General features: G+C 43.4%; 5 protein-coding genes across 5 annotated transcripts; 2 read left to right on the top strand and 3 right to left on the bottom strand.

Moving 5' to 3' along the window:
• Positions 1-488: 488 nt before the first annotated feature.
• On the bottom strand, positions 489-1,732 carry LOC134189686 (enkurin domain-containing protein 1-like). The gene is made up of 2 exons (XM_062658040.1): positions 1,636-1,732; positions 489-1,574 (listed from the first exon to the last, which is right to left on the bottom strand). Exon 2 carries the CDS (start codon positions 1,560-1,562, stop codon positions 630-632), a length of 933 nt encoding a protein of 310 aa, XP_062514024.1. The 5' UTR covers positions 1,563-1,574; positions 1,636-1,732; the 3' UTR covers positions 489-629.
• A 12-nt stretch (positions 1,733-1,744) lies between these two features.
• On the top strand, positions 1,745-10,564 carry LOC134189685 (mitochondrial disaggregase-like). The gene is made up of 17 exons (XM_062658039.1): positions 1,745-1,967; positions 2,024-2,090; positions 2,186-2,272; positions 4,064-4,167; positions 4,228-4,356; positions 4,770-4,870; positions 5,079-5,193; positions 5,736-5,813; positions 5,879-5,934; positions 6,566-6,610; positions 6,663-6,770; positions 7,853-7,906; positions 8,648-8,804; positions 8,915-8,988; positions 9,056-9,175; positions 9,245-9,349; positions 10,229-10,564. Exons 1-17 carry the CDS (start codon positions 1,745-1,747, stop codon positions 10,442-10,444), a joined length of 1,839 nt encoding a protein of 612 aa, XP_062514023.1. The 3' UTR covers positions 10,445-10,564.
• A 158-nt stretch (positions 10,565-10,722) lies between these two features.
• On the top strand, positions 10,723-12,524 carry LOC134189774 (dTDP-3,4-didehydro-2,6-dideoxy-alpha-D-glucose 3-reductase-like). The gene is made up of 6 exons (XM_062658149.1): positions 10,723-10,914; positions 10,982-11,215; positions 11,380-11,465; positions 11,739-11,840; positions 11,903-12,089; positions 12,145-12,524. Exons 1-6 carry the CDS (start codon positions 10,756-10,758, stop codon positions 12,409-12,411), a joined length of 1,035 nt encoding a protein of 344 aa, XP_062514133.1. The 5' UTR covers positions 10,723-10,755; the 3' UTR covers positions 12,412-12,524.
• A 441-nt stretch (positions 12,525-12,965) lies between these two features.
• Positions 12,966-14,288, bottom strand: LOC134189663 (uncharacterized). The gene is made up of 2 exons (XM_062658013.1): positions 14,108-14,288; positions 12,966-14,049 (listed from the first exon to the last, which is right to left on the bottom strand). Exons 1-2 carry the CDS (start codon positions 14,286-14,288, stop codon positions 13,184-13,186), a joined length of 1,047 nt encoding a protein of 348 aa, XP_062513997.1. The 3' UTR covers positions 12,966-13,183.
• A 5,410-nt stretch (positions 14,289-19,698) lies between these two features.
• LOC134189595 (uncharacterized) lies at positions 19,699-20,919 on the bottom strand. The gene is made up of 2 exons (XM_062657913.1): positions 20,700-20,919; positions 19,699-20,642 (listed from the first exon to the last, which is right to left on the bottom strand). Exons 1-2 carry the CDS (start codon positions 20,872-20,874, stop codon positions 19,789-19,791), a joined length of 1,029 nt encoding a protein of 342 aa, XP_062513897.1. The 5' UTR covers positions 20,875-20,919; the 3' UTR covers positions 19,699-19,788.
• Between the last annotated feature and the right edge of the window lie 962 nt (positions 20,920-21,881).

Genomic DNA, 21,881 nt, shown 5'->3' with positions numbered 1-21,881 from the left:
AAACTTTTAACTGACCTACAGCTATACATTAAGAACAGAGGTATTAAGGACAGAGGTAGCTTCTGTTAAGTTTAAAAAATGCAACACTTTTGGTAATTGATTATCGAAGAAGTTGACTTGCTATTTCTCATCAGAAGTTTTCTCTAACGTGTGACGTCCTTTTGCATTTCCATGTCTGCAAAGTGTCACTTGCAACTGCATCATCTAGATCTATTTGGACGGCTATTTTTTTTTTATCTTCATGTACAATAATCATATGTGACTAGATCTTGAGCACCTAGCGGTATACCTAGTTAACATGCAAGCCTCAGCTATTCAGTTGCGATTTCCCTCAACCTATTATAGATTATGAGAAATGGAAGGTTAGACTTTTTAGCTAGGTTGCTTACTATAAACAAGAACTCGCAAGATATCCCACTTTATAAAGGTTAATGGCTAATCTATTTCTTGGGGGAGAAGGTACACCGCTGCAACGTTTGTGCTAAAAATCGAATGTATACTTGTTTTTGCATAATACTTTGTATAATCCATAATGTCGCACTACAATGAGCAAAGTATATTGATGGTCAGGCCGTTCTAACAAATCAATATGTACAGCATATCGATACATTGACTACTAAATCTATTCACTACTCTTCTTCTTTCTTTACAAAAACTTTCGGTCGCGAGAAAATTTTAATCGCATCGTCGATCTCCACCAGCTTGTTCTCGAGTTCGGCTTTTTGTGTCCGTTTTCGCAGAGTGTCCGATCCGACAGGCAACTGCCTTAGCCGCTGCAGTAGATCGATCTTATTCTGTTCCAACATGGCCAACGTACTAAGTCTCTGCTCACTCGACATAAGCTCGTGACCGGCAGGACACAACGGATCTGGAATGTTAGCCAGTCTCTCCTGTGCTTCTTTCACCCATTGCTTTTTTCGTTGTGACAAATAAATCGGGACTTTCCCGCGTGCATACGATTCAAATTCGACTTTCTTCTTATCCTTCAGTTTCTCCAGTTGCTCGACTGATGGAGATCGTCGTATTCGAAATCTAGACGCCGAACGCGCATTTTCAGATACAAAATTTTTTTTCGTTCCCCTGACTTCCATGTGATCAGATGCAGCAGACAAGGATCGACCGGGTGGTGCACTACCCGGCCTCTCTTCAATCCCATCCAACGACTGCGCGTTCACAGAATAACTGCGTTGTCGAGAAGACGCCGGTCGTCGAATAATCTGTGCAACTTTGGACTCAACGTGTTGATATTTACCGGCGCCGGCTTGTGGCATCGCCTTCATCGGTTTTGCCGCCTCCTCTTGTCGCTGTCGGCTTCTTGCCTGAATCTCTCTCATGCGGTGGACGTTCTCGCGCACGTGATCTTTACGGACCGCCGGATTGGTCAAGCGTGGCGTCGACTGGCTGCGAGTTACCGGACTGAAGAGCATGTGAACTGTTCCTCTCACGTGCAGGTCGGCTATTGCTTGTGCTTCAGGTCGCGTTCGTAATCTCACTTGTTCGTCTGGATGTCTCGCTGTTGGTTTACGAGCAGAAGGAATCGTCCACGTCGATGCTGACGCCATTTGAAACGACAACTTCAAAACAACAGACGGCAAATCAAAATCTCGTATAATGATTGATTATATATAAACTTACTTGATAATTCTAGCTACAAAAACGACGTGAATTCGATGGAACGACCGACTTCAGACCAACGTCTCCATACCAACAATAAATTATCGACGCATGCGCAATAAGAAACATAATGCGCAATCGGTTTGGCACTCGAGGTTTCGAAATGACCTCGCGCGTATTCGGGCGATTGTATTGGTTGAATGTATTTGTCTCGACGAAACTGAAGTTACGTACTCGTCGATTATTGGCAATTCGGGGTGCAGAAATATGCGTGGGCCGTGTGTTTCGCTCTACTTTTATTGCAACGTCGGGTATTTTTGGCTCTGCGCTACTCGTTCATTGCTCTTCTAGCGGTATGTGTGTTTTGAGGGTTCTTCTGATTGTGTATGATAAGATGTTTGTTGCAAAGGCAACAAGGCCAAGGAAGCCGAGTTGCTGTCGGCTGTCAGAAAGGGTGATGCAAGTGCGGTTGTCAGGTGTGTGTGTGTGTGTGTGTGTGTGTGTGTGTGTGTGTGTGTGTGTGTGTGTGTGTGTGTGTGTGTGCGTGATGCTGCTAATGAGTGGAATTTAGGTTAACTACGGATGGTGTTGACGTAAATTGCCAGCATCAGTTGGGATGGTCACCATTGCACATAGCTGTGATCAACGGAAATGCAGAGTAGGTAACTAGTCTGTCTGTCTATTTTCTAATCTATTTGTTTGTCTGTCTGTCTGTTTTTCTGTCTTAGTTGTCTGCATTTCTGTCTGTCTGTCTTTCTGTCTGTCTGTCAAATAATCATATATTTAATACATCAAAGCTAATACATGTGAAACTAAAGTAACATTGTCACAACTACAACAACAGATTACACAAATACATAACAAGTAGAACTACAAACAAAGGCCAGACTCTACAGCTAAGTACAAGTTAATTAAGCAAGCCAGAAAAAACGATAACATCAGAATCCAAAGAAGACCAAGAGATGATGACGACAGAATCTGGAGAAGACGCACTAGGCCACAAGGGCATGGTAAAGGTGCAATAATCCCAGACGCTGAAGTCATCAGACGGACGATAAGATGAAGAGAAAGACGAAGATGAGATGATGACAACAGAATCCGGAGAAGCCGCACTAGGCCACAAAGGCAAGATAATCTGGAGAGAATGCTCTATTCCACAAGGGCAAGGTAAGGCTGCAATAATCGCAGACGCTGAAGTGACAAGATGGACGATAAGAGGAAGATGAAGACGAGATGATGACGAGGGCAAGGTAGAGTTGTGATAAACCCTGATGCTGAATCCACAACAGTAAAGACAGAATGCAAACTCGATCACAACAAAGGAACATAAGCCACAAAAACAACAAAGGATGAATACAACTCAACAAAAGCATTTATTTCAGAAACGGGGACCACATACAACCGAATGGGACTGACGCAACTGACGAAAGCGGAAATAACCGCTGACGTTAAAAAGAATCTTGAATAAGCTCTCCTCTTTTGTTGATGAGTTCAACTTTGCAGAAACTGTAGGTTGCAAGCACCGCTTCCATTTTATCTGGGGTCTGTCTGTCTGTCTGTCTAGCAGTTTGCATGTCTGTCTGTGTCTGAATATTTAAATGAGATCTTCAAGAAGTTGAAAGATGGACGTGGAAGGAACATGAAGCAGACTTTCAAGATAGATGGAGGAAGCAACTGTCTGTAGTTGTACAGTTTTGCAACTCTTGAGTGATTTTTAAGAAGTTGTCAAAGTTGTCTAAGTGCAACTTCGATGACTTTACATATGATGGAGACATTCAACATTTTGTCCATTGACTGTTATTGTTTTACATAAAGTTAGCGCTTGTTATCAGTAGAGTAAGCGTTTAAATAGAACAATCTGTTTGTCTGTCTGTCTATCTTTGTCTCTCTGTCACATAACATGTATTTCAAATATACATTATAACACAATGCTAGCAATTAAGGTAACTATGTAAAGTTCCGTAACTACGAAAGTTCACTAGAACTACATTTTCAAAACAAACATCTAACACATAAGAGAGAACAATGCAAACTACCTGGAGCCAACTTAGTGGCTGAAGAACTGGGTAGAGCAATCTACGGTGCAGTCTGTCTGTTTGTCTGTCTGTCTGTCTTTTATTTCTTACATCAAACTATGCTACAATTCTGCAAAGAACTACAGTAATACAACTAGACTAATGTTCATTGAAAGCTAACATTACAGCAAACCAAAACACTTATATATAACTAAGACTAATGAGGAAAAAATTGGGTGCTGAGAGAGTCAGGCCTCTCAGACCCACCGCACAACATGCTAAATTTCTTTGATACAACTTGAACATTACACTTCTGTAGTTGTACAGAGAATCTTTTCCTCAGTGTGTCTGTCTGTTTGGATGTATGTCTGTATGTCAGCTTGCCTTATTGTGTTATGCTATCTGATTGTAATTGTTGAAATTGATGCTCTTAGCATGGCAGCAATTCTTCTTAATGCTGGAGCTGATATTGATGCTGAGGACGGGTTTAGTACAGCTTCCGACATGGCACGGAAACACAGAACTTCATATCCAAATAGCAAGTTTATATACAATGATATTTTTGTGTTGGTCTTATGTTTTCGTCATGTTTGTCTAGTTCTTCAGCAAAGAGAACAAGAGTTTTCTGCTAAACTTAGTGCTTATGCCAATTTCAAGGGTTTTACTGCTTTACATTATGCTGTTTTGCTCAGAGATACTGACATTATTGACCTGTTACTCAAGTCAGGTATGTGTATATGAATTTCTGTCTGCCAATACGTGACATGATTACTTGTATGACAATATCAAATTACCAGATTAGCATGAAGCTAAAGAGTTCTTGTTTTTGGTATCTTTGTTTGTTTATGTACTTTGTATTTGTCTGTCTGTCTGTTTGTGTATTTATCTCATCCGTATGTCTGTCTTCTGTCTGTTTGTCAGTTTGTCCACTCATTCATCTCACATTATTGTTCAGTCTTTCATTTATTTTAGACAAAGCAAGTCTGAGTGCTGTCCACACAAATTGTCTCGTTGCTACATCTGTGCCTGCACGTTTGTCTCACCATTTGTTGTTTTAGATTTGTGGATTTCAGTGTCTTAATTCATACATATTGACATAGTACAAGTCTTTATCAAAGTTGTATGGTTTGTCATCAACAGGAGCTAATCCACAAGCTAAGGATCAGAGTGGTCGCTCTTCGGTTGACTTTGCATCTGGAGATGATTCTCTTTATCAAGTCTTAATACATGCATCCGAAACAGTAAGATATCAATGATTACTGAATTTCTTATAAGCACGTGGTTATCAAATTTATGACTAAAAGATGAATAAATAAATTATTAATAGAAATGTTAATTGATCCATAAGATATTAAATGAGGAAGGTTAGCTATAAGAAGCAAATCTATTGAATGACTAATAAATATACATAATGTTATCAGTTTGTTGTGTCTAATGTCTGTTCTTCAGTATGCACAGACAAAACGACAACGCGAAATCGAAAATCGTCGACGTTTTCCACTCGAACAGCGACTGAAGCAGCATATTGTTGGTCAAGATGGACCCATTACAACTGTTGCAGCTGGTATAGAAATTGTTTCTCAGAAGAGACGAAACTGCATGCCACACCTAAGAGCACGAGAGTAGAGTCAGCATTATGTGGTTTTTAGATTGATGGTTTGATAATTGTACCGTATTCATACACAATGACATGCATTTATGTATAATTTTTTATTATTAATTAAATTATATTATTTACTGAACGATACAGTGGGTTTTGACTTGTTTATTAATTTGTTAATTTATTGATTTATTAATTTTTTTATTTATATACAGATTGTAAGAAGGACCAACACACACCGACACACACACACACACACACACACACACACACACACACACACACACACACACACACACACACACACACACACACACACACACACACACACACACACACACACACACACACACACACCACTATCATGGCCTAAATTGCATGGATGCATTGGATAACTTTACCTGTGGAATCAGCTCACCTGGTTAATGTGCTTGAGGTTGCAGTGTGGTTGTGTATTGCTTGTAGTTTGGTCAAGTAGTGATAACGAGGAGTTTATCATTGTGTAGCTATACGAAGAAAAGAGAATGGCTGGCAGGATGATGATCATCCATTGGTATTTCTTTTTCTCGGTTCTTCGGGCATTGGTATGATGTACTGTTGATAGTGGTGGTGGGGAGGGTATTCACTTGGTTGTGTGTATTATATATAGGTAAGACAGAGTTGGCCAAGCAGGTAGCTCGTTACATTAACAAAGGATCGAGGAAGGTCAGATTCATTTTTCAAATGCTAGATTTATGCATGTGTGATGTGTAAGCAGCAAGTAGACTGACAGACAGACAGACAAACACTGACTTTGCACAGCTTGTAGTTAAGTAGCTTCTTTTAAGTTTTATTCCCCCATATGGGTCTAATGTATTATGTAGTAATTATTATGTAGTGGACTTTAGGTTTGCTTTTAAAGTTTGATGGAAATTTCATTTTAATGGAAATATATGACAGACAGACAGACAGGCTGACAGACAGGCTGACAGAGAGAGAGAGAGAGAGAGAGAGAGAGAGAGAGAGAGAGAGGGAGGGAGGGAGGGAGGGAGGGAGGGAGGGAGGGAGGGAGGGAGGGAGGGAGGGAGAGAGAGAGAGAGAGAGAGAGAGAGAGAGAGAGAGAGAGAATGACAGACAGACAGACAGACAGACAGACAGACAAGACAAACAATCAATCGGTGGTGATCAAAGAGGCAGATGACAATAGACTGATGTCAAACAGACACAGATGGCTAGAATGACGGAAGGTGGGTAGGTGCATGACTAGATGGTCAGGTACCCTGGCATGCCGCTGAATACTTTACATAAATACAATTTTTACAGAATTTGTAAAAAAATTTTTTGCTTTGTTGCACAGGGTTTTATTCGTCTTGATATGTCAGAGTTTCAGGAGAAACATGAGGCATGTCACATGCCGACACCAATGCTCTAATAATATTAATTTCTGATGTTAGGTAGCTAAACTGATTGGTGCTCCTCCTGGGTATGTTGGCCACGAACAAGGAGGTCAACTAACCTCGAAGCTGCGAGACTGTCCCAATGCAGTTGTGCTATTTGATGAGGTGAGGATGTTAGACTTGGATATATACAGTATTGTGAGACCTGAAGGGAGTTGAAGGGACCAAATGTGTAGACTATAACACGCCTGGCACATGGAGGTAGCAAGCACATTTGAAGTGGTTGGGCCTAACAAGCGCTAAAGGGCGTAGTTTAATTAACGCGCTGTAAAAGTATGCGCAGTGGGTTCTGAAACAGAGTAAGACTGGAGTTCGAGGCGTTCAATATAGAGTAATTCCAATAACTGTAGTACAGTAGCTATGCCTGTCGCATACTGCAGATACTCCAAATAAATGTATATTAATAAATAATATATTTAATTGTTTATATACCTTAACTGGAAGTTACGCTTAGTCTAATCGCCTGCTATCAAAAAGCCCAACCGGCCCAATCCTTTGCTATGCTCCTGTGACATAGCTGTCACCATCAGCATGCAAAATGTCATAATAACTTCACAAAGTCTGTTGGTTACTTGAACCCCTTTGTTAGTAAATCAGCGTAGAGTGTTGTATAAGATTAGCCTCGCAAGCCAGGCTATTCCAGGCAGTGCTAAGCTAAACGCACGTGAATGACACAAGGAGGAGGAGCTGAGCAATTCCGGCAACAAATGCTCCTCTTCCTCTCGTGATTCATGTGAGTTTAACTCAGCGACTGCGCAGAAGAGCCTGGCTGGCGAGGCTAGTATAAGATACTGACAACACGTTAAGTGCTTGTTTGCTCATTCACTAAGCCAGTGGTATGTGCATTTTACATCTGTGCTCTGTACTCTTCGAAACAGCCAACTAGACTGAGTCTTGATTTATTTAATTTATTGCAAGATTGAATCAATTGCCGTTACGACTTGTGTGAATGATCCGAAATGTTTTTTCAAGGTTGTCAACATGTAGCATTTTCTATTTTTAGATCGTGATATTTTCTATTGATTTTTGTGCTTATTGATGGTGGGGAATGTATACGGTTGTACTGATTGTATGAAGTACTGCATTGTGTAGTTTATAATTGAAATGATCTTGGAACGTAATACAAGTATTGGATAAGGTTTTGGTTTAGTCTTCCTTATTTGAGACAGTCATTATTGTGTTGTTAGGTTGACAAAGCTCATCCTGATGTCCTGACTGTGATGTTGCAACTCTTTGATGAGGTCTGTGTGTGTGTGTGTGTGTGTGTGTGTGTGTGTGTGTGTGTGTGTGTGTGTGTGTGTGTGTGTGTGTGTGTGTGTGTGTGTGTGTGTGTGTGTGTGTGTGTGTGTGTGTGTGTGTGTGTGTGTGTGTGTGTGTGTGTGTGTGTGTGTGTGTGTGTGTGTGTGTGTGTGTGGTGCTGCAGCTCAATTGGTTAGGGAATGCATTTGGAGAATGAAAACATCCGGAATTGTGCAGGGTTGCAGGTTTAAGTCACAGTGATAGCGAGCTATGGCATAATTTCCTAAGCAAGAAACTTACACACAATTGCTTCTCTCGACTCAGGAGTATAAATGAGTACCTGGTCATTGACGGGGGTGGACATGACTGCTGGGGTGGACATGACTGCTGGCTTGACAGTAACATCATGCAAGTAACATCATGCAGCAGACGGGTACTTTGGGCCTTGGCGTCCAGTCCCACAGCTGCGCCATAGTCAGTGCACTTTGATGACTCCGGCCAAGCTCCAGGTGGATTGTAGCGCTGGCTCTAAGCCTCCACATAGTCCATGGAGGCCCTGTCTCTAGAGGCAGGGGAGCTATCTCCACAACTGACCTTAAGGTCGATGTTGAATGACGTGGAGGGCTTGACATTTGTCCATGTGTGTGTGTGTGTGTGTGTGTGTGTGTGTGTGTGTGTGTGTGTGTGCATGTGTGTTTGTGCACTTTTGTGTGTGTGCTTTGAGGTTTCTCTTCCGTTTGTAGGGCAGACTTACAGACGGTCAAGGCAAAACAATAGAATGCAAGGACGCAATCTTTGTAATGACATCAAATTTAGCAAGCGACGAGATTGCAGCTCATGGTCAGCAACTGAGATGTGAAGCCGAGAAAGCAGCAAACCAGCTGAAAACCCAAAATCCAAGTAAGACAACCTAAACGAGTCTGTGCAATACGTACACAAAATGTATTGTAGAAGCAATTCATCTTGACTATTATGAATACTTTGTGAATGAGCTTGCTGTGATGCTGTAGATAAGCGAGATTTTGGAGAAGGTGTTACGATATCGAAGGACTTCAAGGAACAAGTTGTACAGCCGATATTAAAGGTCTGATTGACACACTTTATTATTGACAGCTTGTGCACACGTGACTTGCTGTCGTCTATATTTACAGCGTCATTTTATGAGAAATGAGTTTCTCGGTCGTATCAACGAAATTGTGTATTTCTTGCCTTTCTCGAGAAGTGAATTGATGCAGTTGGTAAATAGGGAGCTGACGTGGTGGGCAAAGAAGGTAAGTTGTTCTTGACGACTGCCTCAACTGACGGTATCATATGGATATGTGGGTGCTTGTGTTGTGAAGGCTGAAGAGAGACACTCGATCAGTTTGGTGTGGGATGCTGATGTTGTTGACGTGTTGGCAGATGGATATGATGTCCAGTACGGCGCCCGCAGTATCAAACACGAGGTCTGTTGTTGTTGTTGTTGTTGTTGTTGTTGTTTAGCAATTTGCAAACGAGATTGTTTCATTATACATGACACAATAGTGTATCTGTGTCTGTCTATCGGCATGTTTTAGAGGGGCCTCAGGCCTGGATCCAGATGAGGGGTTCAGGGGGTTACAACCTCTCTTTTTAATAGGCATGATTCACCACTGATGAAGGAAGGGAGTGTGTAGTCTCAGACTCAGACGTATAGTAAGACAATTTGTATGTGATGGCTGCTGCCTTTGTGCATCTTGTCTAGTCAGACTGCAGTAAGGTTCTGCTGTTGCTACCACAGATGGGCTCTTGAACAGTCTAGACTTACTATCTCAAGACTATATAGGCACACTAAAAGCATGGTGGACCATTTCAGTACGTAACGGCTCGATCAATGCTGTTGATTTGTAGACTTTTGCTACAGACGATTGCATTACATGTACGTGTATAAAAACCATGGTCAGCCTAGCAAATTAGTTAACGCTTTAAATTATATGTATGAATGCGACCAGGTCAACTTCCTCTTTTAAAAAAATCTCAGATCTGGGCCTTTCCGACTGTTTGGTAGCCTCGGCGTTCCAGACCCGTGTAGCGCCGATTCAATTGAAGGCTGCTGGTCTGGGAGGCCAAGAGTAGACGGTTTACCTTCCTATCTGTCTACCTGTTATTCTACCCGTCAGCCAGACATCTCGTTTATTTCCCTTTTTAAATCTACCTACCCAGCGCATTTTTTTCTTTTAGAGTCATTGTGGCTGCATGCCGACTTGACGTTCGTCTATGTTCTAGCTAGTAGGTATTGCTATTTTGTGCAACGTAGCTACACGTGTGTTGTTTCTGGCATGATTTAATGGCTCTGTACTATACAGGTGGAACGTCGTGTCGTCAACCAGCTTGCTGCGGCTCACGAGCAGGGATACTTTGAGCCAGGTTGTCGACTGAAGGTGACAGTCGTCGGCGATGACCGACACGACCGGCATTTAGAAAAGTTGATAAAGATTATTGTTGAACGAAAGGGACAACGTCCGGTCGAACTTGAAACGATGAGAGACGCTGCGCCCGTGAAATCTGGTTGGATTTGGTGACGGTAGTTGTCGATAAAGTGGGTATCCTAGTTGTCCTAGCAAGTCGTGTGTTGCAATCTGAGATTAGATGCCTAGTGTGTAAATTTCGTCACTACTCGATTAATATAACTCCAATTTACGATAGCGTGTAGGTGATTTCCTCGACGATATGCACATCCCGTGTGTTTTACAACTCTTGGCCGATACCTGATGCATGTACGGTCACGGTACCGTTGTGTGTGTGTGCACCAAGGTCTATGGTACCGCAGGTTTGACAGAAGTGCGCTATCGGTCCGGGACTTCAAGGCTGATTCCACACTCATCTGCAACGAATGTCCAAATCCATTCGTCTGGCGTTGGTTGGTTGTGGGTATATAGCTCAACATCATTATAACGCTATTTTGAAATGCAACGGCCTTGCGAAAGTTACGGCAGTTGTCGACGTGAACGATGAGAGAACTGCAGACTACAGCAGCAAAACTGGAGCTAAAGTAGGCGAACGACCGGCTTACTTTCATTCAAAATTTAATAAATATTGTGTACTTGTGGTTGCAACAGGCCTTCAAGTCGTTGAAAGACGCGCTGACGTGGGGAGAGTTTGATGCTGTTGATATCATGTTGCCTCATCATTTGCACGAGGAAGCCGCTGTAGAGTGTCTGGAGGCGGGCAAACATGTCCTGTTGGAGAAACCGATGGCTGTATCTCTTGCTGCTTGTCGGAATGTGCTGGCTGCTGCTAAGAGAAGTGGAAAGGTCTTTATGGTATGTGAGAACGCTCAGTACTGGCCTGAGGTATGTACACAGAAATACTGCAGCGGTGTCTTTCTCAGTGTGTGTGTGTGTGTGTGTGTGTGTGTGTGTGTGTGTGTGTGTGTGTGTGTGTGTGTGTGTCCAGAAATTTATTTAAATTTACTTTGGCAAGTTTCTGCAGTATAATTTGTATGGTGCATTAAAAGGTTGTCAAAGCCAAGCAGTTGATTGAAGAAGAAGCTATAGGAGATGTCTACTATGCTAAAGCTCACTACTGGGAAAGTCCTGCAATGTAAGATTTAGAACGTTTCTTGTCTAAAACCACACTTTGCTGTGCTGTACTGGTGTGTGTGTGTGTGTGTGTGTGTGTGTGTGTGTGAGAGAGAGAGAGAGAGAGAGAGAGAGAGAGAGTGTGTGTGTGTGTGTGTGTGTGTGAGAGAGAGAGAGAGAGAGAGTGTGAGTGTGAGTGTAAGAGTGAATGCATGTACTCACTTAGACAGGTGAGTTTGCAAAAGCAGCAGAAACAGGTAAACTATAGATGTACTGACGTTACAATATGCTGTAGAACAGACTTTGACTTTGACTCATGGCAATACGATCCAGCACAAGTTGGAGGAGGTCTTTTGATGGCTGGATCATGCCACTGGATTCGACCTTTACGGATGTGGTTAGTTAAGCGTTTTACTAACTAAACAATTTAAAGATTTATTTCCTTTAATCTATGAAAAGGTTAGGAGAAATTGAAGAGGTCATAGGAATTACTGGTAATCCACTAGCCCATCGAATAGCAGCGAACTATGAGACTCTTGCTGATGCCCTTTTGAGATTTAAAAATGGCAAGACAGCTAGCTTTACAGCACTGATAATCGACACGACTTTGTCTAACCAACCATACTTCCGCATTTTTGGATCCAAAGTATGATACAGGAGTTACCTTGTATTTTTACTTTGGTGTGTAGTTTTATTTACAGGGTGAGATTACCATTGGTGGTACATTTAAAGGTGGCCTGACATTGTACAATGATGAGTTTCCCGATGGTAAGGCGTTTGAGCCTGTACACGGCTATTTTGCTTCATTTCCTTTTACGATGATGGAATTTGTTCAATGCGTGTTGGGAGAGAAGGTACCGGATGTTTCACCAGAGTATGCTGTTGGTGAGCCAATGATTATGTGGGCCATTTATCGATCACTTTCTAGCAAAAAGTGGGAGGCAGTAGGCTGTGTTGATATGGACTGATCGACGCATTGGAAATACTATACACATGTCTGAATCTTTAGTTGTTGACCTATTTGTTGTGACCGTTTTGTATAGTGGTTTTGAGTGAGTAAATTTGTCTTTGAATATTTGCACAAGGATTAGATTCGACACATGCACGCGCACACGCATACACACACACACACACACACACACACACACACACACACACACACACACACACACACACACACACAAACGCAACCATGCACCCACGCACGCACGCAAAAATTCGGATTTTCTTCGATTAATAATTTACAGTAAGTGTGCCTGTAGAGACCGTTTATTACGTGATGATGTGAGTGTTGATATGATACGGAATACCGGCTTCACACTTGAACATCGTCGACTATGATTTCACGTTAGATATCCTGGTCTGGGCGAGTAGGAACAGGGTAGTAGATCACTTGTGAAGTGTCAGAATGCAGCATATGTCGGTTGATGCATATATCACACGAGAACAGGTCGCAATTGATCACAGAATTGTTTCTTGTGAGTTCCCACTGAAGGAAGTACCTGCAACGAGAGACCATGTCGTTGACGACCCTAGTCTACCAGCACTTTTTGTACTAGGCACAAAATAAGTAAACAACAACTATTGCTAGTGTTAATTTACTGTCACGTCTGGTGAATCTCTGAACTGTGAACAGTAGTCTGCTAGATGGTAAGTTTGTTTGACATTTTACCATGGACGGACACAGACACAGGCTCTTACAGACCTCAAGAACACTACAAATACATGCTGTCTTGTTCTCTAACAGTCATTGTAGAGATTGAACTGCAGTTCGTTGAAGCGATCCACTGCTTTACTCGAAATAGGGTCGACAAAAGCAGCCAGTAAAGAAAACTTGCCCGAATTCAACCGAGCGACCACGAATACCGACTGTACTTTGTAGTAGCGGTATTTAGCGGTAGTTGTGAAGGCAATCTCTTTGACATTGTTAAATTTTGTACATTGAGATTCAGGCGACAGTGATTTGGACTCGACTTCCCACATCTCAGCTCTGATACCTTTATCATTGAGGTCTCCGTAACGCTTGGGAAGCGCTATTGTCATATTGCTTGTACCGTCGGACACTCTGAGTTTGAGCCCTTTCACCCTGTTCAAGCCATCTGGCTGTTTTCCGGAAATAACAGACAAAACATAGAGTTTGTCAACACACTGGCTTGCAGCGCTTTCACAGGTTTCGACAGCATTTCTGTTGAGATCAAACTGCTTGGACCGTTCACCTCGATCTCCATCCACCCATTGTCTCACGTTGACGTCTGCACTGAGGAGGCGGTAGCGCGCGTCGCTGAACGCAGCAACAGTGAACGCTGTATCAATATTCCAACCGTCGTTTGAGTTTTCACGGTAGGACATGTTTCTCGCGTCGCATGGATCGATACAAAGCCTTACTACTTCATTTTTTTCTTTCTTAGTTACGCTTAGCTCCCAGATATCACCCTTCTGCGCAATAAGATTGTAGTGACCTTTGCTTTGCGGCAACAGCCATTCTAGGGTATTGAAATAGGGACGGTCGGTCTTGTAGCTGAAGGCAAACAGGTGCTGGTCGTGTGATCCTGCCCACATTTTGGGCGACGTCATGGCTGCAGCGTAGAGTTTCTCGATGCAAACAGCTGTAGCCACAAACCACGTTATCACAATTTATTTCAGTAAGAAATAGGAAATCCATACGCTGAGTTGTTGGCTGCAGATCATTGATCATGGGACAATCGATCTCGATGAGGTCTGGCGCTCCGGATCCTACATCGATTCTATTGATTTCTAGATCTCTTTGGGCTACCGGCAAATAGCAGACTGTGCTAAAAAGAGTGACGAGGAGCGCGAGAAACGAAACAGCAACGTTAAATCGCATCGCGGGTGTTAATTAAAGAGCCGGAAGGTTGGGAACGGGTGATGTTGTGTTAATTAAGACCGGGCAAACTTGATTCACAGTTTAACGTCCAGCCTTTTTCACGACGGCATGAGGGCTGGCGGTCATTATTGCCGAGCGTAGCGAGGTTTATAATCCGGGTTGCACAACAGAAAGGGGCGTGGTCCTATATGGCTCTCCATCGAGCTTTTGGTATATATACATGTGTGTGTGTGTGTGTGTGTGTGTGTGTGTGTGTGTGTGTGTGTGTGTGTGTGTGTGTGTGTGTGTGTGTGTGTGTGTGTGTGTGTGTGTGTGTGTACACGCAAAATGAGTAATGACGGGTTTGACAACAGTGATCAAACAGCTCTTTCAACTTGGGCTAATTACTCAAATCAGACTTGCTCGTCTCACTTTTCTCCAAGGTGCAGTCTACCTGGTGAAGTACTTCCCAAAAAGGATCTATTTCATTGCTATCAGCACTTTCGAAAACAGAAAAAGGCTTTCCGTGCAATTCAAGACGACTTGTTATACTGTTTAGCAATTGCACAGCAGGACGAAGAGAGGATTTCATTTCATTGCCATACCAGTCTGCTTCGCGCAATGCGTTGACACCGTTGGCAGTTTTTATTGCCTTTTCAAACTCTTCACTGCCTTTACTCTGCATCATGCCTACACATTGTAGACCCAAGTTGATTATACTCATGATCCTTTCAACAGGATTCTTCCAAGAATGATTTGGTGCCGTTCGTCCTACAACAAGAAGATCCAGGTCTAAATTCAAGAAAAGAGCAATCAATGATAGCTGGACAGAGAAAAATGTCAGCTGGTGGTCAGGGCCACCATGAGGATAGAGAAAGAGAATACTCTTGTTCTCAATCTGCTTCAGAAGAATCGAGTACAGCTCAGATGCGTGACGAAGTGCTGTCGAGTGTTCTAAAACCGCGTCTTTGTATCCAACGTGAACCAAGCCGTCATACCATGAAGATTCCATTGTCTCAGGAATTTGGACAATGAATGAAACACTGGGTACAATTGAAAATTTCGTGAAGTCATGATCTGCAACTTCAAACGTTTCGTGGCCAGCCACCAAAACCCGTCTCCCTCTTTCCGCAGCCGCTACAGGGTTATTAGGCTCTCCAACCTTGATGCGGTGTTTGTCATCCAAGGAGACAAAAAAGCTAGATCACGAACCTGAATGGCATACTCTTTTATGTACCGGAACAGTGCGGCGCAATAGTGGGCATGAACATGGTGGTGTCTAAACTGATGCTTTTGTACCATCATCTTGAAGTTAAACTGTGATCTATATTTTACTGCAGCCTTAGATCGGGGATTTCTAGGGCAGAACTGCAAACGGACCCACTGTTCTGTCGGCACAGGATGTCCAGGACGCATTTTGGCTACCTCCTGAACCAAATCTCTTACTGATATTGCCTTAGTCATGTAGGTGACCGTACCATGTTTCCGTTCATGTACTGATGTTGATTCATCAAGATAGACTTTCATTTTCTCCCAGAAAACAGAGAACTTGTTACTGTGCAGTTTGTTTGATTCGCGTAAATCAACAACCAAGTCAGCGTCTTCCATTTCAAGAGCTTCCCTCAGCCTTTGATCAGGTTCTTCCTCAGCTGTTGTTAGATTGGCTGACTGATCTCCTGTTGCCACTTGGTAGAACTCTCTGAGTGTAGCCAAGTTAGTCTTCGGCAAAATCCGTCCAACTTTGGAAACCAACTGTCATTGAAGAGCTCGCCGATGATAAACAGGCAGGTCTTCTTGAAGATTTGACACAACCCTCTGGTTGTCATTCAGAGCAGCTTCAAGGGTGACTTGCTCTGGCAGTGGCCATACAAACAGGTAGTTACCTACTCGTCCACCAATGGAATAAGTGCACAGAACACAAGGTCTACTAAGCCCCATACATAATTGTTGCACATAGAGATACTTTTCTCGTCGATCAGATGGAGCATAGTTACCTATAAATTTGGGCTCGTATGGTGATGAGGAAGAAATGGCATCATTTAGCTTCTTGAGGCAATTTGATGGAGACCTGTTTGTTGCTAGAAGCTGAACAGACGTTTTATCAGCAACAGGTAAACTAGATGATTCATGATGTAGCTTCATCGTCTTGCATTGACTTCTCAGGTGTAAAACATAGGAGTCCAATGAACGAGCAAGAGTTTCAGTTGCATGTCTAAAACTAACCCATTCAGAAGTGTTCAGCCAAGAAGTCAGCAGAGCATTATACAGTGATGCTGTATGGTCAGCAAGCTTGTCTGCGTTCAGATTCTGAGACTTCCGTTTCCTGTGCTTGGAGAGCTCTGGGGTGTTGTACCCATTAAACTTCCTGAACATCTCAGGAACATTGCAACCTCGGAGACCAAGGGTCCCGCGATGACAATCTATGTCCCACAGGGCGGAGCACACTGTGTTGACATAGGATCTGCCGGATTCTAGTTGGTCAGAAAGGAATTTCAATCCTTCACAATAGAGAAGCGCCCGGCCTGGACTGATGTCAGCAGATCTTCAAAGGTTTCTGAAGGAGACAGCGACCAAACAGTTCAGTGAACCAGGGTTTACTTAGCAGTGCACACGTGCACGCGTACGAAGGAAGCCATATTGTGAAAACTAACGTGCGCAACACGAGACAGGCACGTGCGAGGTGTCATGTGTCCTATATAATAAATAATTAAACTTATTTCGTTTTCCCGGAATACGATGCGGGCGGGGACGTTAAACTGTGAATCAAGTTTGCCCGGCCTACGAGATATATCTTTCGGAATGACAACCTTAATTAATGAAGAGAGAAGCACTATATAGTGCTAAACTCTCGGCTGGTGTACATGCACACCACATGGCGCTTCGTCCAGACAAACAGACGCTGTCATGGACCATGCACGTTCCCTTCGCAAATTCCCGTCAAGCGCCAAATTTCTGTTGAAGACGACACTAGTGATTTTTGCAACAACACCACGGCCGCTCAGCCACGTACACCAAAAATTCAAGCTTGTTGTTGTTGGAGAAACATACACGTGCAAATGTAGACTGTAGGCGTTGTTTCTATGTGCTAAACCCTTAAAGCAAAGGACTAAACACCATGTACAGGACGGACGCCCGATGGCCGAATTCTCGCTAGCAGCTACCAAACAAAGAGAGGTGGAGCCTCATGATGACATCATGTTCGTCTATTGGTCGGTAATGACACCACTTCTCGTCTATTGGTTGGAATAGCTTTATTTGCATCTGTGGTAATCGAGTACAAATACGGTCGCTCCCTCGGTCGGTCATCGAACGATTACTATACCCTTAGCCCGGAAATCCAGGCTTTGGGTAATTACCCACAGGACAGTTGCCTGCCGCGCTGACGTGATCGCCACCAATCAAGAGATTCTCAGTGATCTGGAGTGTCGGATTTTGTTTCCAACTTTCTATTGTGTTATAGGCAAGAAGTAACTATGGTTTGTGATAGTGAATGAAGATACCAGATTCAGAATCATTCTTATTCTGTAGATGCACCTGTACTCACGATATTGTGTGCCAATCGATTGTATAAACAGTAGAATTGATGAGTGCGCATGCCCTCTGATCACGTTCATCTCACGTGTGACGCAAACTGTACTCTGCAGTATCTAGAGGTCTTGTCTCGGTCTATTCATGTATTCTAAGTAGGCAACAATTTTTTTCGTGCAGAAGGTTTTTACAAGAACGGATACGGAAGAAAATGATAGTTTGTCGACGATTGTCTCTAAAAAGTTTAGTGAACCTATTAGCCAAAATGTCTTTGTAGTACAAGCGTTCGTTGCCTCGAGGATTTCTATGTGTTCATATTGACTGCAAACTGTGGTAGTTTTATATTGTATTCATGCAATTGCTTGTGGCACGTACCGATTTTGGTTACTGACGAATTAAATGGTTTTATTGGGGTTTTTCTCTGCAGGACTATTTATGCTCTGCAGCACTGATTACGTCATCAGACTGTGATCTGTTTATAAGATGGACCAGATGGTTTACTAGAGAGTTCATGATCACTTCTGACCGCTGGGATCTTTGTGCGTGTCGGTGATATCAATGGTGTGGACACTGCACGCACAAGTCTCACATTATTCAGTTTATTTGATTTGATTACGTACGTTTCAACATTTAAACGTACAGCTTCCCGACTGTGCCTGCCATTTGTCACACACATAATAAGAGTTCACAGACCGTGCAGTCATCGAAAAATCATGCACCGGAGTGCACCAAACTTCAAACAGTGATGACATCCAACAAATTGCTTGACATTCAGTATCCACAGATCGGCCTTGTTTTCTAGATAGTCGTCTCCGGTGCGATCGTACAGCTAGCCTCGAATTTCCAGACCAGAGAGCGCGCGAAGTCTAGTCTGGACCAAGTCGATACTAAAATGATTTCGGAAGTATTTATCAATAACCATGCTAAATGGTGTCTAACAGTGTAGGATCGTTTTACCTAGATCAACATATCATTTGTAAATGCCATGAGATCTCACGAACAAAGAAGAGACGTCTGCCGTGTTTGCGGCAATATCTTGGTAGACGGCATGAAACGAGGACTCTTTGATTCTTCGGCAGACTGCTAGCTAGTCTAACCGCTCGACTAGCGAGACTACCGCTCGACCAGTTGTCAAAGGTGATGGTCTGGCGACGCTGCTGTACATGTCACCTGTCATTGCAAGCTTGAAAATATCGAAGAAATGAAGCTGAAACTAAAACTAAGATGTGTCCGTGCAGAGTCTAATCATTGTCCTGGCATGCAGAGTTTAGTAATTGTTCTGGTGTGCACTTAGCCGCCCACGAGGATTTCACACGCGCGCAATCAGTGCTAGTGCACTTAGCATAACCAATTATTGCTAAGCCAATCAGAATTTACAACCGAGATTCGTGTTGTAGAAGCTGATTGGCTTAGAAGGGCTATTTCCGAAATCATTTCAGTATCGACTTGGTCCAGACTAGAGTTCGCGCGCTCTCTGGTCTGGAAGTTCGAGGCTATAGTACAGCTTGACTACTTTGCGCTTGTCGCTAGTCACTCTGAGACCGAACACATTGTGACTGTCCGATTCGGACGTGAAATTTCCCGAAGTGAGAGCGAACACGTACAGTTTGTCGACGCACTCGTCCCTCGCCCAGCGACAGTACGGTTCTGCCACGAAACGATTCAACGTGAAGTCCCTTTGTTTCGTCTGGTCTGCGCGTCGATCCATGCATCAGTACTACGCGTGTACGCGTCTATGGCCACAGAGAGGAGAGGGTATCTGTTGTCGAGAGAGACCACGGTGAATTATGGCCGTCTCGATGTTCCATCCGTCCTTGGTAGCACGGTAGGATAGGCTGACTACGTCAGATGGGTGGATGCAATCTGCGGAGTTGCTGGTGAATCGCTGAACTGTGAAAGGTAGTCTGATAAATGTAAGTTTGTTTGACATTTTTTCATACACAGACACAGACACAATTCCCTACAGACTTCAAAAACACTACCTATTGGCGCTCTAACAGTTATTGTAGACACCAAACTTCAGTTCGTTGAAGCGATTCACTTCTTTACACGAAATGGGATCGACAAAAGCAGCCATCAAAGAAAACTTGCCCGAATTTAACCGAGCGACCACGAATACCGACTGTACTTGGTAGTCGCGGTGTCTCGCGGTCGTTGTGAAGGCAATCTCTTTGACGCTATTAAATTTAATGCACTGAGATTCAGACGACAGTGATTTGGACTCGACTTCCCACATCTCAGCTCTGATACCTTCATCATTGAGGTCTCCGTGACGCTTGGGAAGCGTTACTGTCATATTGCTTGTACCATCGGACACTCTGAGTTTGAGCCCTTTCACCCTGTTCAAGCCAAATGGCTGTTTTCCAGAAATAACAGACAAAACATAGAGTTTGTCAACACACTGGCTTGCAGCGCTTTCACAGGTTTCGACAGCATCACCGTTGAGATCAAACTGCTTGGACCGTTCGTCTCGATCTCCATCCACCCATTGTCTCACGTTGACGTCTGCACTGAGGAGACGGTAGCGAGCGTCGCTGAATGCAGCAACAGTGAACGCTGTATCAATATGCCAGCCGTCGTTTGAGTTTTCACGGTAGGACACGTTTTTCACATCGCATCGATCGATACAAAGGGTTTCACTTTCTTGCCTAACGTTTAGCTCCCATATATTTCCCTTCTGCGCAATAAGATTGTAGGGACCTTTGCTTGACGGCAGCAGCCACTCTGTTGTATTGAGATAGGGACCGTCGGTCTTGTAGCTGAAGGCAAAACGGTGCTGGTCGTGTGATCCTGCCCACATCTTGGGCGACGTCATGGCTGCAGCGTAGAGTTTCTCGATGCAAACAGCTGTAACCACAACCACGTTATCACAATTTATTTCAGTAAGAAATAGTAAAACCATACGCTGAGTTGTTGGCTGCAGATCATTGGGACAATCGATCTTGATGAGGTCCGGCGTTCCGGATCCTACATCGATATTATTGATTTCTAGTTCTCTTTGAGCTACAGGTAGATATTGGACTGTGCTGAAAAGAGTGACGAGCTTCAACAGAAACGAAACAGCAGCGTTAGAACGCATTTCACCGTCACTAGGCCAGAATATGGATCTAGCTCGGAGAGTGGGTGCTATTTAAAGACCATGGTGTGGTCAGGAACGGGTGTTGTTACGTTAAACGCTTCCGGAACGACAGCGTTTAACGTATGCGACAGTTGCCTGCCGCAGTGACGTGATCGCCACCAATCATTGATCTGGAGTGTCGGATTTGTTTGTTTCCACGTTTTTATTGTGTTCTTGTCTTGTACGAAATATGGCTATGATTATTGATTTGAATGAATATATCAGATGTGTAGACGAACCGTGTACTCACGGTATTGTGCGTCAATAGAGTGTAAACAATAGAATTAGCGAACGTGACCGCTGATGACGTGTATCTCACGTGTGACGCAAACGGATGTCCGGGTCGTGTCTCAGTTTATGTATCCTATGATAGACAACAACTGTTTCGTGCAGAAATTTACAAGAACGGATGCGAAAGGAAATGATAGTTTGTCACTGATTGTGGCCGTAGTAGCTAAAATATCTTTGTAGTACTATAGTGTTTGCTGCCTCAACGATTTCTATGTTTTCATGCAAACTATGGCAGTCTATTGTATTCAATTGTTACATAGAGTGGCACTGATTTTGGTTACTGATGAATTAAAATGGTTAGATTGGGGTTTGCTCTGCAGGACTTATTACGTCATCAGATTGTGATCTGTTATCAGTTGGTTTACTAGAGAATTGATTATCATTCCGTTGAGATCGCAGTGTGTGTCGGTGATATCAATGGTATGGACACTGCACACACACGCGCGCGCGCGCGTACTGTACACACACACACACACACACACACACACACACACACACACACACACACACACACACACACACACACACACACACACACACACACACGCGCGCGCGTCTCACATGAGAATAGTATGTACATGTTTGCATGCTGCACATCTGTTCTTCCTACGATTTACTGCTGTCTTACCGACTCCCACTTGACGCACACGCGCGCGCGCACACACACACACACACAC

This window comes from Corticium candelabrum, chromosome 14, assembly GCF_963422355.1.
Source record: "Corticium candelabrum chromosome 14, ooCorCand1.1, whole genome shotgun sequence".
NCBI lineage: Eukaryota > Metazoa > Porifera > Homoscleromorpha > Homosclerophorida > Plakinidae > Corticium > Corticium candelabrum.
This window is presented reverse-complemented; position numbering and strand designations above follow the sequence as displayed.